The sequence below is a fragment of the Priapulus caudatus genome, unplaced genomic scaffold (assembly GCF_000485595.1).
Source record: "Priapulus caudatus unplaced genomic scaffold, Priapulus_caudatus-5.0.1 Scaffold434, whole genome shotgun sequence".
Classification (NCBI taxonomy): domain Eukaryota; kingdom Metazoa; phylum Priapulida; class Priapulimorpha; order Priapulimorphida; family Priapulidae; genus Priapulus; species Priapulus caudatus.
The window spans coordinates 209791-227660 of record NW_014577495.1 but is presented as its reverse complement, the minus strand read 5'-3'; the positions used below and the strand labels follow the sequence as shown (position 1 = coordinate 227660).

Sequence of the window (17870 nt, the reverse complement as noted above, 5' to 3'; positions counted from 1 at the left end):
TTTGTGTAATAAGACAGCTGACAATTTATTGGTTATATATAGCATCCTCGTTACAGGTGGTCGTTACATCACAGGGAGCGAGATAAAGAAACTGATATACGATCATTCATGATAGATCAGCCCTGTATTTCATCCAAATTATCAGTAATCGATTGCGGCCAACCAATCAGATCTTTTTAAAGACTACAGAATTTTATTTTGCAGAAATACCATTGACGATTACTATCGATTGCTATGAGTAGTATACGAGTATCTCACTCCTGATAATATCAAATAGCAATTACGAGTTTCAATCAAATTCAATGGCGAAAATAAACCAAAATTATTTTTTTAAACATAATTAACATATTATATCAACACCCCGAGGTCTATACGTTTAAGCAAACTGTAAACATTGCTATCAGTCAAAAGTAAAATATTATTGTTAGACGGTCTCGACCATAGTAGAGTACCATACCAGAGTATTTAGCTGGAAATTCGAGAGATCTGTTATATTAGAGATTCGGGCGCGAATACGATTGGGGGGCAGATTATGCAGTAATTGCCATCCTTCCTGCCAGCCATAGGAGAGAGCACGACAATACACGACGACACGCGCACGGCAGCAGTAGCAGCAGCAGCAGCAGCAGCAGCAGCACGTTTACACACATTACACATACGAATGCATTTACACATGTATGAGAAAAACACAAATCCCCTAAAGGGATGTAGCAAATACGAGACATACAAAAATAGCTATTCACACTAATGTAATAAAAGATATGGCGATGGATCTATAAGCGACCGCCCGCCGAAAACAATCACGTGTATATTATACGTAACCTATCATAATTTATGCCTGCGAACCTACAATCTGAATTAAAAACATTATAATCATCGATCACTTATAAACGTTAATAAATTAAAGTAGGATAAACCAACTACAACCACACTACGCGATACCTTGGAAACTAGTAATTATCTTGTATAAAAATCTATAACTTTGTAAAGGATAAAATAGGGTGGCGATCGCATTGGCGTACGATTCATGATAATACGGAATAGTGCATTACAGTACGCGACATAGTATATTATAGCACGCGTCAGCACGGAATAGTACGTTACAGTGCGTGAGATAGTACATCATAGCACGCGTCAGCACAGAGTAGCACGTTACAGTTAGTGACATAGTATATCATAGCACGCGTCAGCACGTTACAGTATGTTATAGTACGGTATAGTAGGCGATAGTATTACGCATTGTTACGTAAACTGGATGGATGAATCGGTTACAGATGTATCAGTTAGATCACGTCCAGAGACAAATTGAATCCGTAACGAAACAATAACGGGCCTTCTATTATAGTTGAACTTTACCCCGAGCCAGGCGTCCTTTACACGCTGTGTCGCGGTCATAAATACATTTAAACATAGGTAGGCCTACAGTAGAAATCGTTTCACAATCGTACAAAATACACACGCGCACAAGTAACGACACTACAGTTCATAATGCAATATTACACTAACACGGTTAAAATGAAAAAAGGCCGTAAAAACGATACATACAAGACTTCCTAATAGTTATTATGCGTCATTCACAAGTAAATACCACAGCTTTAAATCTATTATTATGCTAAAAATATTACGCAGGATATCAGATAAACAAGTGCAATGGGTTGTTAAAAAACATGTGAAAAGTGCTTTTAAAACAATGTAGAAACAGTTTAATATATAAGTGGTAAACCTGTAATAATATTGAAGGGCCAACGGCCTATTCAACAGTGTGGATTACAGAAATAATATTGGTTTTAAACACCACGTCTCCATGTCAGCTATAAAAGCATAAATCATAATAAACCAGCATTTAATTAGCTGGTTAATAAAACCACTACATTACATTCATGATGAATACAAGCGTGGGCATAGACAAACATGCTGAGAATTCTATCGTAGTTTTAATCGTGTGTGCGATAGAGCGATTCAGTATACATATCGAATGCATCGCCTGAAATATAAATATAGGCATAGCATCTGAGGGCCAGCCGCAATGCTGGGATGCAGGGATGCTAGTATGCATGGATGCTAGCATGCACGGAGGCATGGATGCTAGGATACTGGCACGTTGGGATGCTGGTATTCATGAATACAATGATGCTGGGATGCACGGATGCAGAGATGCTGAGATTTAGGAACCCTGCGGATGGTGGGATGCTTGGACAGAGCATTGAGTATGTGACTGAGAAGGGCAGAACATCAGGTAGGCGTGGAAGCATACCGCTGAGAAGTATACAGCATACAGAGCGAGAGAGATAAATAAATGCAAAGCAGACACCACTCAGCAGATCTTGGGAAGCTGTGCCGATTTGCTGCCACGTAATAGATTTCATAAAACGATCATTCACGCACGCACGAATGCACGCACGCGCGCACACATACACACGTTTATAAACATCAACAACGACAGCATTATAGACTACCTACCATGCAACTACCTACGGTACAGTCATTTATGTATCATGTCTAGCTGACACATATACCTAAATCGATTCAAGTGTCTTAGTATCATTATATATGTGTGTAAGCATAAAAATAATATCTTTATAAACCTGATAAAACTAATAATATATCTTTCCAAATTAAAGATATCGATATTATGTCTCAAGTGCGAAAATATATACTCTACAGGTGAATTCTACCAGAACTCATGAATAAGACGTATTTGAATCATATACACATAATGTGGCTTACAACGTTACGATACGCACAGGTAATTTCAACAAACAACCTATTTCATATTTCAATCATATTTCTCACTACCTTTGATTAGACTCGCTTTTAACGAATACGAGATAAATTATTCAAAATAATTGATTCGCAGGCGTTTCGCTTAATGTGAGAGATTAACATCTACTATTATTATAGGATAAATACCACGAAACCACAATCATGCATGCTACCAATGTCAACCAGTACCAACAGCTCGAGTAATAGTACATATTCAGATGATTCTGTGAAGTAGTCAGAATTCTAGCAGTTTCGAACCACGCTGCTCAAACATGTAAATGTGAGGGCAGCCAGCACTAGACTAGCAAGTGAGAAATGAGCAGAGAAGGAGCGTGAGGGCATACGACCACCAGGTACACAGATGCACGGCGCAGACGTGAGAACAGTACCTGATGTTATTAGCAAGCTGGATGTTATACTATCAGCAGACAGCGACTTTACTGGAAACGTCTTCCAACAGTCGACGATGGTTAAATGCACCTTTCTCTATCTGTTCAACGCTAGTGTAGACGCTTAGCAGCCCGCCACCTACTACGGTAATCTGCTTCCTAGAAACATGCTCGTTTCAGGCTGGTCGGCCATTCGCTGCCACGCGGCAGACAAATATTCTCAAACGACGATATTGTACCTGCGGGTATCCTACATGCAAACGTCACCTAACGTCATCTGACATTACCTTATATCATCTGACCTCACCTGATATCACCTAACCTCCCCCGATGTCACCTGACGTCACTTAACGTCCCCTGACGTTGCCTGATGTCACCTAACATCACCTGACATCAGCAAACATCATCAGACGTCACCTGACATCACCTAACATCACCGACATCACAACACGAATGCAAGCAGCACACACACGCAGTCACTACTATAGACTGTCTCTCTAGTTTAGCTCTCTCGCGGCGCCCGACCCACAACGGTCAGACCCCGAGGCAATGATGACGGTGGACGTCGCCAGTCTATCGTCCTGCTGCGCGGTCGCTTCTAGTCGAGGGCCCGTCGGTGTGCGAGGAACATCACGGACACCGAGATAGCCGTCATGGCCCACGAGCCGACCATGAGCCAGAACGCCCACTCCAGTCCGTGAACGGTCTTCCCCAGGATCACTTCTCTGTCTCCCAGATGCACCTCCAGTCCGAACACCAGCAGTCCAACACCCATCACCAGCGCTGCAAACAGGGGGCGACACTGTAGCACGTTAACGACACAGGGGCGACACTGTAGTGCATGAACGACACAGATGGCAACACTGTAGCGCATTAACGACACAGGTGGCAACACTGTAGCACATTAACAACACAGGGGCGACACTGTAGCATATTAACAACACAGGGGCGACTCTGTAGCGCATTAACGACACAGGGGGCGACACTGTAGCACATTAACGACACAGGGTGACACTGTAGCATGGTAATGATGCAGGGTCAACACTGTAGTGAATTAACGACACATGTGGCAACACTGTAGCACACTCATGATGCAGGGCCATCACCATTGCATAATAATGACACAAGTCACTCAAACACAAGCAGAAAACTACATATATACTAATACTGCAAGCTACACTAGATGGTGCCACGTTATCATAGCTTATTCTTAGGTGCTGATTATGTTGCTGCTCACATCTGCCAACTCAAACTGTCAGTTAAAAGTAAATACGGATGAGTGAAGAGCTAAGCTTCAGGGTCTTACCAGCAAGAACGAGCGTGGAGTAGATCATGCGGCCCATGAAGTTGAAGCAGCCACCTCCCTTAGAGCACAGGCATCCATAGAAAGGCAGCAGGATGAGGCAGAATACCAGCGAGCCAGTCGATATAGTAAACATGATCTCACAGGCGAGGAACCAATCTGAAAAGACACAAACACAGTGTTGTTACGTGTCAGCATCATCATTATCATCATCAACATCATCATCAACATCATCAACATCATCAACAACATCAACACCATCAACAACATCATCAAGTTCATCATCACCATCAACAACATCATCTGACCATCATTAACATCAACACGTTGTGTTTTACAGTACTGTCATGCCCCTTCCCAGTGCCAGTACACACTGCTATCTCCGACTGCCCCACGTAATGGTTAGATACTTACTAGGTATGCCATTCAACCTATCGAGATTGGGCAGGTCCTTGTGGATCCAGTCGCATGTCTTGTGGGTGAGCCTGACGGGACAGACTCTCCACAGGCCAAACGTTCCGCCATGCACGACGTTCGCAAACACAAACTCTCCCCAGAAGTCGACGAAGAACGCTACGACGGCCGACGCCGTGGCGAGAAACAGGCATAGGCTGACGAGACCCGTGCACATACGATAGCCCATGACTTCTGTGTGTGTGTGTGTGTTGCTAGCTAGCTGCCTTCTGCTTTTACTCACTGCTCACGTAGTATCGTCGATGGCGGCCAATAAACTGTGGGAACAACGAAAGCAATGCTAAACTAACGAGCACAAAGGCACTGTGGACTTCGCGACAGAATCGCGGTTAGCCTCAAGCCAGCCCTCATTTCAATGGTATACTAATATACTGGAACCAGATTATGAATCACACACACAGCAAGAGTGTGGGAGAGAATGAGAGTAAGAGCACGAATGAGAGAGAGAGAGGAGCAAGAGGAAGAGAAAAGGTGAGGGAGAGTGGGAGAGAGAGAGAGAGAGAGACGGGGGAAGAGAGAGAGGTGAGAAGTGCTAGAATTATTGTACAACTCCATAATTCCTACACAAATACTAGAGGTGTAACGATACACTAGGGTCACAATATGATACGTATCTCGATACATAGATCACGATATGAAACGTATCGCGATACACAGCCACAAAGAGTGAATTGTGAATTGCATACTACAATAAATTTGTCATGATGTACGAATTAACCATGTTTTTTATTATTAATGGTTATTTGTAAATCAACTAATTCAATTCTAATTCAAGGAATACAATACCCTAGAATTTTAGAGTATATGATAGTTAGTGCATAAAGATATATATAGGTATATACCTACAAATTTCTATTAGCATACATTCGCATTCCTCATAAAACTACAGTGAGTTTGGACATCTTTATTTTTGACTGCTGAAATTACACCGCGGGATTGTGCTGCCAACCTGGCCAAGTTGTGCTTCCGCCGATTTATTTTGCACGTTACAGACCGAGGGCAAATTACAAAAGTTCAATTATATTAATACCCAACTGCAACGTAACTCGATTTTTTTTATTTTAGGACAATCTGAGTGCGCTTTAGACTAACCTGTAATCAACGGCTCCACTTACATGAATGCCATGTACACAGTGCTACTGTAGCTGATAGGGTCTATGTCCCCCAGGGTACTGCCGGAACGTACCCTGGTAACTATCTAATATGCCTACTCGACTAACGAGTCTAGTGAGTCGCCTACGCCTACTCCCTAACACTAACTCTAACCCTAACCACATCAGCTAGATAGTTACCAGGGTACGTTCCGGCAGTACCCTGGGGGATATAGACCCTATGAGCGCTACTGTACGTGCGCAATATCGACCCACACCAGTCAAACAGCACTCTTGATTGTTTTGCGGTAACAATTTTGGCGGCAATACAAGCGCGCCACATATATTGACTTCTACGACAGCCGTAGGTAGTAGGTGAAACTAATAGTTTATCAAATAAAAGAAAGGATTCAATGTAAAAGGAATTTACACGTGCATTATTAAACAGTTTAGCTTGCCTCATTCACTGTTTAACATCCGTGTCGTTTGTATCGCAAAACGGATACCGAGTATTAATTATTGTATTGTAAGGCCGCTGTATCGCGATTCATCGATACATTGGTGAATCGTTACACCCCTAACAAATTAATGATTAAACAAAGGTAATATATCACCCACTTATATGCCTTTATAACCTGCCAGGGCATAAAATTCAGATTTTTTTGCACCGGCCCAGAGGGCTGGTAACAGCAATTTTTTACTAGCCCTCACCATAATTTATCAGCCCTCACAAATTTTGTTTGAAAATCAATGTCATGTTTCACGCTTGCATTCTCGATTCTCGATTGAGCCAATGTTGATAAATTATGGCACATGTGACATCCTTCAGGTAAAACAGTAATTTAGAGGCTATTTGCCCATTAATGGTATAAATAAAAATGTAAGTACTCGCTAACACGTGAAACCACCGACTCAGAAGGCCGGTGTTTTGTCAATGTTACCGGCCCTCCAAATCATTTTCCGGCATATGCCGGTGGGCCTGTGCTAATTCGCGCCCTGCCTGCATATACTTACATCACTGATATAGCCACAGATAGTTCGAGCACTAACTAGTAAAATCCAGCCTCAATAATGTCCTGGCAGTAGAATGAACTCACGTGTTAAAGCAGCAATGTAGGACTGAGAAAACAAGCGATAATCATTCACGTACTACCGCCTTGTACTTCACGCGCACAGTGGGGCAATGACACCAAATGCTATGCTGCTTAGCCAAGTCAAAAACCACTCCAGGAATGCGCGCGTACACAGAGGCGTGACCAGATTTCCCGCATAGTCATCGCGTAAGACATTGTGCAATGGATATTCGCAATATACGTGGTTAGGATGTGGATACGCCCACATGCACGGTACGGACATAGGGCTACCAGAAACTACGTCATTACTCCACAAACCCCGCCCACACAGATAATGCATGCTTGGAGGAGGACATTGCTTCACAAAGATGTCTTGTGTACGTGCGACTAGCCGACTACTAATAAGCATGTAATAGCTCCCCCCCATGTAATTATACCATCTAATAAACTCCTACAGTAGAAGTCCAAAAATGCGAACCACCGGAGAATCTGGACATTTCGAAAACTCTCAAACTTTTTTAATCCTGTATTTTATAACAAAATGTTTTGTTAATAAACTAAAAATGAATAATTAATTTATATAAAGTAACTTCTGCTTTCATGTTTACGGTATTTTTCTTTTACAATGTTCATTTTTAAACATGATTTCAAGCATTACACACTCTTTTTGTAGTGAAAATTTCTACTGTAGTAAGCCACGCTGTGTGTTGAAATGTTAAAATAACTGCTGACAGGTATAAATTCACATTCACTAGGTAGTGGTAGTGATTTCACTGATTTGATACACCAGTCACCATCATGATCTATCGTAAACATACTTAATGTAAATATAGGATTTCTTCCACTCACTAGACACCATCATCCTACTCCTGTCTAAATAGAATTATATCCCATTGTACGCAGAGATAGGATAACGTAGCCCTGCTAGATTAGGGGTATAACATGTGTTTTCCATGTGGCAGCACACACAAAATTCCCCTCCTCAAGTTAACCCCTCAAAAAAAAAACCTCAAAATTCCCAGTGAAGATTGACTACCATATTTCAAGGCATGAAATGAGCCAAAATGTGAACAGGCCCACCTAAAATTTTAAACAGGCCCCTAGACAAATTGAACAGGTCCTTAATTGTGTTCAATTTATTCTATTATTACTAAAAGTATTTAGCTTTGTGTTTATTAGGCACACTCATAGTATTTCAGTATTTCATTGCTATCAGTGGAGTTCTACTTGTGTGACAGGAATCACTGGAACATGATTTACTTCTTAGTAGTCACTAGGTAAATATTGTTGATATAAAGGCAAGATAAGCAAACTTTTGAATAGGCCAAGTGGACTGATCATAAGGGGGCGGTTTGAACCGGCGGTTTAGGGGGTTGAACCGGTGGCCGCCGACAAAATAGCGCTAATTTCGCGCACTAATATTTTGTCAACTGATATTTCAGTGATTCAGTCGTCAATTGAGTTATCTTTTTCTCGTGCCCTGATATCCCCTCACTTTGCCCAACATCTAATTCGCTCATTTCTGCTCACAGGTATTTTGATGGCTTACTCTTTGTGATATCTTTTATTTGTCGTCTGATAAAAAACTGATTACTGTTGAAATCAAAGCATGATGTGAAATTGTGTCATACTTTAATATTCAAAATAACGGATATTAACATAACAGCCTTCATTGCATACACATTAGGCTGTCCCATTTAGGCAGATATAACATTTCTAATCATTATTGTAATAACGTACTGCACTCGGGTAACGGATTATAGTTTCTTAAACAAAAGTATTAAAACCACAAACACAGTGTTAATTTACATAACAATTATTACATTTTAGACAAAATCGTCAACCTCTTTGGAAAGATTCACGCAGGACACTATACATCATGAAAAACAAGGACTCTTAAGTAAATTATTTTTCACCTGTGAAATTGGATTTACCATAAATTAAACTAATTAATTAACAATGGGAAACACGCCCCTACCCATAAGGCATAACATAAACGCCTAGGCCAGTACTGACTCTCAGTCTGACTTTCAGTACAGCAACTTGGTATTGCAATATTTTGAGCAGTAAATCATGACACATTAGCCGTTAATATATTGGCTTTATAATTTTGTATATAAACTAGATGATATTATAGCGAATTAGAGCTCTTACCTTGACAATAACAAAGAAATTGCCTGAACTACAAAACACTTCCACTGAAAAATTTTCAGATATGGGAGGGTCCTTGTAAGTGGCGCCACCTTTAAACTGTCAGGCGATGCTGCGCGCGATGTAAATATGCGCATTCGTTAGCTAATCCTCGTAAACGATGGAAAGTGATGACATAAGGGTCACAGCATCGTCGGCCTTGTTTATAGAAGCACCAGCGGGTGTAAAGGTGAGAAGTTAAATCTCAACAGCGTATTCATTGGTACATTGTCATATTAAGTAATTTGGGGTGTAACCTAAGCTTGAGCTGCTGCTATTTATTCTGGGGTCGTGTGGGTCGATGCATCAATGACATTAGCTCCAAGAAACGGTATTGCTATTGACGTTAGTCACACAGCCTGGTCTGACGTATTGACGTATAGTCACAATTTGGTGTATTGACGTTACTCACACAGCCTGGTCGGGTTACAATGACATTAGCCCGACCAGCTAGGCTGTGCGACGGATTGTCTATACGGATTGTCTATTCTAACCCTAGCAGTAGCAATACCGTTTCTTGGAGCTACAATGCCATTACTTATGGTAGGACTCTGCGTAGACGTAGCACTTAATTGATGGTCGTAAAGTAGACTTGGGCCGCGGTGGTACAACGTTATCTGTCCCTGTTGTTTGTTTTGTAGTTATTTGGGGCAGCGTAAGGCCATGTTGGTTGTGTGTGCGTGCGTGCGTGCGTGCGTGCGTGCGTGCGTGCGTCTGTCACTGTATGTGTGTGTGTGCGCGCGTGCGTGCGTGTGTGTGTGCGTGTGTGTGTGTGTCTGTGTGTCTTCATTGGCAGGGCTAGCTTGGAGCAGGCCAGCGCGTATTTTGAGCGGAATAGACTCATATGACATAGTATGTACACACTGCAAATATTTAGCGCGAGTCTGACGCACGCTAGTTTTTAAGGTTTATGGCATTGTTATTAGTTACAGGTGCCCAGTGTTTTTCTCAACACTGGCGCAATGGGTTGTAATTCTTCGAACGTCGTCATGGCAACGGCACCTGCAGCTGAAGTGGTGCCAAACGTTGCAGATTGTCCGGCCATCAACATCAACGTCCCGGTAATCCCAGAGAACACGGGAGTTATAAGCAGCAGTAAGGAAGCCGACATGGCCAGCCAGGAGAGCTCTCAAGACAGCACGCCCGTAATGTCGGTGCCGCAGTTCCCGGCGACGGAGAGCCAACAACGCCTGCAGACGGGAAAGAGCTCGTCAGAATCCATCGAGCGGAGAGGGAAGGTGGCGCTGCTGCCGCGCCACTCGCTCATGGACTGGGTGCGGCTCGGAAACAGCGGCGTCGACTTGGCGGGCGTCGGCGGCAACCGTCTGAGCGTGACTCCGGAGCAGCTGGCGCGGCACAATGCGCCCGACGACTGCTGGATGTGCCTGAAGGGCACCGTCTACAACGTGACGCCCTACATGCAGTATCACCCGGGCGGATCCGACGAGCTGATGCGCGGCGCGGGCCAGGACGCGCTCGACCTCTTCAACGAGGTGCACCGCTGGGTGAACATCGAGTCGATGCTCAGCAAGTGCCTCGTCGGCCGCATGGTCGGCAGCCCCGCACGCAGCAAGCCCAACTTCCGGCTCTACAAGCCGCGCAACGAGTACTCGGTGTCGGCTTCGGAGGAGTCGCTGCTGTCGATCGAGAAGCGCCTGCCGCTGCGGAACGCGCCGACGGCGACGTCCCCCGCCAAGCCACACTATGAGTGGTGGCAGCGCGACGACGTGCTCGTCGTCGTCGTGTACACGCGCTGCGAGGGCTTCGAGCGCGACCTCGTCGTCGTCGATCGGCGGGGTCGCGACCTGCGCGCGCTCTTCCGCGTGCGCGACCGCACGTACGAGATCCACCTCGAGCTGGAGGGCGCGCTGAGCGAGGACGACGATGAGCACGCGATCCGCGTCGACGCGCGCGGCCGCGTCGAGATCACGCTCACGAAGGCGCCGCCGGGCGCCGTGTGGCCGGATGTCGGGCAGCCGCTGTGCGGGCACACGTCGTGGGACAAGACGGCGGCGCGTGAGCCGCACTACTGGGACTGCGAGGTGCTGTCGTCGCGGCGCGTCAGCCACGACACGCTGCTCATCGGCGTCGGGCTGCCTGCCGGCTGCCGCATGCGCGTGCCCGTCGGCCGGCACGTGTTCGTCACGGCGACGGTCGACGGCGTGGAGGTGAGTCGGCCGTACACGGCCGTGCTGCCCTCGCTCGACCCCGCCGCGCAGGACCCGCGCGTCGCCGCCGGACGCGCGCTCTACCTCGTCGTGAAGGTGTACGACGACGGCGCGCTGACGCCAATGTTCGGCCGGCTCGTGGCCGGCGACGCGCTGCGCGTCTCGTCGTTCGACGGCCGCTTCTCGGCGTCCCGTCTCGATGGATGCACGCATCTCGTGATGTTCGCCGCCGGCACGGGCATCACGCCGATGATACGCCTCATCTACCGCGCGCTCGAGGAAAGCGACGGCGACGACGATGCGGCGCCCGCTGTCACGCTCGTGTTCTTCAACAAGACGGAGGCGGACATAGTCTGGCGGAAGGACTTCGACGCGCTTGCGTGCCGCAAGCCGGGCCGGTTCGGCGTGCACCACGTGCTCTCGCAGGCCGGTGACGGCTGGACGGGCGAGCGCGGGCGCGTCGACGCCGCTATCGTGCGTCGCGTCCTGCCCGCGGTGCTGTCGGACAGCAGCAAGCTGCTCGTCTGCGTGTGCGGCCCGACGCCGTTCACGAACGCCGCCGTCGATATCCTGCAGCAGCAGGGGCTCGGCGACCAGCTGCACGCGTTCCAGTCCTAGGCTGAGGCGAGGTGTGGATGTGGACGTGCTGCCGTCACTAGGCCTAGGCTGTGACGCGGTCCCAGCCATGATCCTAGCCGCGGTCCCAGCCGTGGTCCTAGCCGCAGTCCTAGCCGTGGTCTTAGTCGCGGTCCCAGCCGTGGTCCCAGCCGCGGTCCTACGCGGTCGCTAGGCCGCGGTCCATAGCTGTGGTTTCCTAGTCGTGGTCGCACGTCGCGCGTCTAGCCGTGACGTCCCAGACCGGCGGTCCTAGCCGTGCCTAGCTGTGCCGTCCTATGTCGTGTCCCAGCCGCGGTTTCTTAGCTGCGTCCATACCGTGGTCCAGTGCGTCCCAGCCGTCTGGTCTTAGTTGCCTGCCACCGTGCGGTCCTAGCCGTGGTCCTAGCCGTGGTCCCAGCGCGGTCCTAGCCGTGGTCCTAGCTGCGGTCCCAGCCGTGGTCTTAGTCGCGGTGCCACCTGCGGTCCTAGCTGTGGTCCTAGCCGTGGTCCCAGCCGCGGTCCTAGCCGCGGTCCTAGCCGCGGTCCTAGCTGTGGTCCTAAGCTGACGTGAGATGGACGCTTGCACATAGATCATGCAGCAGCAGGGATTCGGTGACCAGCTGCACGCATTCCAGTCTTAGGCTATGACGAGGTTCTAGCCGCAGTGCTAGCCGTGTCCCAGCTATGATCCCAGCCGCGGTCCTAGCCGTAGTCCTAGCCACAGTCCCAGCCACGGCCCTAGCCGTGGTCCCAGCCATGGTTCCAGCCATGGTCCTAGCCGTGGTCCCAGCCGTGGTCCTAGCCGTGGGGCCATCCTTAAAAAAATATGTTTGCTGTCCTCCGACCGACCCACGAAAATAGCCGCGACCCAAAAGTTTTTTTTACATTTTGGGTTCCTTTTTTTTTTACATTTCTTATAGTTAAGACTGAAACACAAAGCACGTGTCACAAACATGAGGACAGACTTAAAATAACTATTATGCCTCACAAAAAAAGACCTACCTACCTACCCACTAAAAAAATCATGGGCCGGGGGACAGCAAACATAGAATTTTTTAAGGATGGCCTGGTCCTAGCCGTGGTCCCAGGCTGACGTGAGATGGACACTCGCACAGAGAAGCTGCCATAGATGTAGTCGGGTTTAACAAACGATAAGTTATCTTGAAGCGGCGACGTGTGGGTATATGAAATATGTGTATTTGATACGCTATTTTGATTTTTGGTTGTCATGCGTGCGTGTGTGACAATATGGAGGTACGTTTGCCATCCAGTAAATGGATGGGATGATAGTGTAAAACGGAAAGCATGGCTCTAGTCAGTTTTAGCCATGGGATAGATATTTTTAATAAAAACAACGCAAGTAGTAATAATATTAAAATAAATGCATAATTTCCATGAAATCATTGAGAACGTCTCATCACTGTGTAAGATTGTGTGGAATCTATGAGGACATGCCTGTTATATTCTACTCACTTAGGAGACTATTCATTGTGTTTGCACCTTACCTTGGCCAACATGATATGTAACCTGACATTTATTAAAGCTCATTTATTCAATTGCGCCTTGCCGCATCACGTATGTTGTGCCGATTCGTGTAACTTTGACGTCTTCACAGTGGGTATTGGCAATGTTTCGGGTGCATTGCTCCTGTGTAAATTGCACCTGGACAGCATAATCGGCACGTCTCATGTTTTGCACTCCTGCGCTTCATACTTGAACATCCCCGCGGTCGCGTGCACATATCCCGCGGAACTGCGCGTCTCATCCGCGCGCAGCGCTCAGGATCCACAGCAAAGCTGTGCCACGCAATCTTGTATCATGTCTCTCTGGATATGAAGCATTGCGAATTCCCATGAACACGCACGCACGCACACACATATAACAGAGCAAGTTTTTATTCACTCCTGAAACGAGTATATATAGGTGCTCATGCTAGAATGTCATATCATGATCACATCAAGATCACATCAAGCGTCCATAATAGAAAATTGGAACATAATAGACATATTTTTCTATTATCTACTCCTGATCACATGTATGTACAATAGAGCTATTTGTTAGTGCGTGTTGAACCGTCTGCAGCCAAAACGCTCTGTAAAAACGGTGAAGTTGTAGAGTATGTGACATTACAGGGGATCCGTCCGTGTTCGATTGTATATGCGTGATGCGTGTGCAACGCAACAGCACGATAAATGAATGTTATCAAAGACCGTATGCAATATCGCCTTTTACGTTATTTATTTCTGATGGATAATTAAAATAGTTAATTGTTATAAAACGTTGGTCTGCTTGTTCTTTCTATGTTTGTGCTCAGCGCTAAAATCGGCGTGACTATAGTGAACGATGCAGTAGTACGTGTACATCCTGTGTACATATTTACACTGTATATATATTACTATTATTAGGAGTTCCCTCATTTAGTGATTGCACCGTTCTCGGTATGCCAACGCTCGTACTCAACAGTTAATTAGGTACGCAGGTGTGACATGTGGCTGTCTGTTACCTACATTGATTGTCGATTAGGCATATCATATGCCCCAGTAGATTCATTCCAACGCATGTGCACATGCTACCATTATAGCAAGAAAAGAAAGAAATAGTTTTACCACCTGCTTTTTATTTACAAGTATAATGCAATTTAAAAAAAATATCTTCCACTGAATAGTCAATATGAGAATTATACAGTATACAAATGGCAAACGCTGAATATATAACCATTATGCAACGTGAAAATTAATCTTGGGCCATTACATATTGGCGAGATTAACATTATTCTCACATTTACCCTCAACTCTAAAAGTACAGTACAGTACTGTACTGGACAGTACAATACAGCACAATATAGTACAGAAGTAGTGGGCGCGAAGGAGAGAATGAGTCGGAGAGAACGAGAGAGAGATCGAGAGAGAGAGAGAGCGAGAGAACGAGGGGGGCAAACGCGCTAAGGATTTGCTCTGCATACATGTACGCAAGAGCTAATAATACATTTATTAGCTATTAGCTAATAGGTATTAGCTATTTGGTATTATTAGCTCTTCATATACGCCAGCGCACACGCGGTGCTTGTGAGCAGGGAAGCCAGCTAGGTGAATTCTCAGCACACACATGCCATCTTCCCATCTAGATAGAGCGACCGTGCGTGCTGTTACGTACATGTGACGTGGTACTGTCAGGTCAGGGTACAAATGCGATAAGGAGTGAATAATAGAGCTCTATATTATTCACTCCTGATACGATGTTACCACATACGCTGCCCTCTGTTCAAAAAAACGTTTTTCTACATAGGCATAATTCTATAAATATAGTCTATAACCGCATGGCAGGCAAATAAAGCAGAGAACCCCCAAGTAAAACGTCATTAAAAATACCTGTTATTTATAATTGTCTATTCCCAGACTACATCTATATTGTCATAATGCCTCCACCATCAGCGTGGACAAATCTAAATGCCATCAGAATTGATTGCATATCAGTAATTTATATTATATAATACTTACTACCTGTACAAGTTGTAATCCATAATGGATTTAAGATGTAGCAGATCTATATGAGCAACCGACCCGACCCCCCGCTATAGGTCTACTGATAACATACTGTACACGAATCGTTAAATAACAGATATTAGTTAGTCCACTACATCATCTAGCTTTATCAGTTGCCTTGGAAACGCTGCCGTCCCCCTGCACGTCACCTTTTACGTCATTAACGATACTCCTTGCGAGTCGTTACTCGTTAGTGTATGTGTGAAACATCCGCCTCTAACCGACCGTAAAAAGGTGATTATCGTTTTGTATTGTTTTGACGCGTGGAAATCCCTAAAACTGGAGAACAGCGATGACAAAATATATCACGTTTTGTATTGTTTTGACACGTGGAAACTCGGAAAACTGGAGAACAGCGATAGCAAAATACGCTGATGCAGAGAAAAGCTGTGTAGTATACGCTGCAAATTCAGAAGATACTGATGAGGAGATGCTGCAGATATGCTGTGGGTGTGGATGCAGCAATGCTGCACAAAGATGCTGACGCAATGATGCGGATAGGAATTCGTACCGTAGTGATGATTTCATCCGGCTATTACTTACGATTAGAGTTTGTCGGCGATCAACACCATGCTTGTTAGAGCCTGCTGCGCGTTAACCGTCAACATAAATCAATCAGTCAGAATGATTACTCCAAGCCTTTACTTTGCCTGGCTGCCATCTAGCTTTACTCTGACTGCAGCTGCTGCCTGGCTTCATGTTTACACCGAGATGTTCGGATTTTTATGCCTAACCAACGTGACGTTGTCATAGCGACCAGCCTGCTGCCAGAAGTGTGTTCTACTCACGCTGCCACGCAACGATCTGTGATTCTCTCATGCCCCAACAAGAGCTGTTCATTCCGCACTCAGTCGTCAAGAATGGAAGCAAAATCTACGTAACGATAACTGAGAAAAACTGGCAGCAATGAAATGAGAAGTTATCAGCAACACATTTGCATTGCAACCATGTCGCAAACCTTGCTTGTAAATTGATCCAAGGGACCAACAGTGCGACAAGACTGTGTTATCTGAATCATGCTCGAGTCAGTAATCTACAGCATTTCTCTCATTCACTCACACAAATTCCATGCCTGTACATCTCCACGTGTAATTCTTCATGATCTACAGCAAAGTTTACAATCCTATTAACGATTATATCTCCCTATATATATATACATTGGCAGACAGTTACCACGATCAGTAGAAGAAGCTTAATGTTAATTAATAAGGTAGGAAAATAAGTAATCGATTTTTAAAATCTCTCACACAGGAATCAGGGGGAGGGAATATTTACTTTTGTTAATTATGTAATTGTTAATAAGAAATGTGATCATATATATGTATTCAAGCATCAGAACCTGCGCATCTTATATGATTATAGGAACATGCAATAATATTAAAATGATTACGGTTCACATTTCTCTACTCCGTATAGTTTCACTGGTTGTTGCACGACAATACAGGAGACTGTCACGTACCAACGAAGGCAGACGAACGACAGACGAGAAAAATAAACAATTTCCTATTAATTCTTTACAAACTGCCTCTTCCTACAACAACAGACCATCCACGGGAGGAGCATGCTGGTGCTGCCCTCTGTGTGAATTCAGAAGAGATGATAGGAGTTGCGGTGAGACGATGGTGACAGCGTGCATGTGTCACTGTAAGAACATGCGTGTCTCCGTGACGACGGTAGCATGATTTTTGTACACCCTCACCTTGTCCTTTAACATTTAATGACAAGTATTTCTCCACTCGCATGGCCAGTGACGGTCACACCTCATGGTGAGTGACAAGTCAGACACATCTTCAGATCCCGTCCTCACCTGCACGCATGCTCGCCAATACATGCTCCCTGTCACCGCTGCGTCTACCTCTCAATTACAATATGTATATCACAGATATTGCAACCCTGCTCTCTACTACCTTGCTGCACGCCAGGACCCTGCTCTATGGTCACACTACTCATTATGCTATCATTACTACTCATTATCCGTCCGTGCATCGACACTGCACTCAAGAGCATGTGTGTCTATGCACTGCGTATCCTCCACATAGTACAACGTAACCTGCAGACAGTAAACCGCACCATAGAGATGTTACTAGATACTTTGCAGATGGTGCAATGTACTATAGCGATCGTACGACGTGTGATAATGAACAGTATAACGTAACATACGCGTAGTAGAACGTACGCTATACACGAATAGTGTGGGGCAAGTCAGTAGAGGGGAGGACACACTAGAAGGCTTTCGGTTTTAGCTGCGGTGTAATTTCATAGTTAACTATATAGTTTACG

The 17870-nt window shown here is 45.4% G+C and overlaps 2 protein-coding genes across 3 annotated transcripts; one reads left to right on the top strand and one right to left on the bottom strand.

Annotated features, from left to right (window-relative positions):
- LOC106810343 lies at positions 1-9324 on the bottom strand. Of its 2 annotated transcripts, XM_014813656.1 has the most exons (4): positions 9248-9324; positions 4870-5186; positions 4459-4614; positions 1-3935 (listed from the first exon to the last, which is right to left on the bottom strand). In XM_014813656.1, exons 2-4 carry the CDS (start codon positions 5096-5098, stop codon positions 3751-3753), a joined length of 570 nt encoding a protein of 189 aa, XP_014669142.1. In that variant the 5' UTR covers positions 5099-5186; positions 9248-9324; the 3' UTR covers positions 1-3750. The 2 variants fall into 2 exon arrangements, with proteins under 2 accessions (XP_014669142.1, XP_014669143.1); XM_014813657.1 differs by lacking the exon at positions 9248-9324 and having other exon boundaries at positions 4870-5211.
- A 26-nt stretch (positions 9325-9350) lies between these two features.
- LOC106810344 (cytochrome b5 reductase 4-like) lies at positions 9351-12226 on the top strand. Its single transcript, XM_014813658.1, has 2 exons — positions 9351-9473; positions 10210-12226. Exons 1-2 carry the CDS (start codon positions 9405-9407, stop codon positions 12067-12069), a joined length of 1929 nt encoding a protein of 642 aa, XP_014669144.1. The 5' UTR covers positions 9351-9404; the 3' UTR covers positions 12070-12226.
- Positions 12227-17870: the final 5644 nt, after the last annotated feature.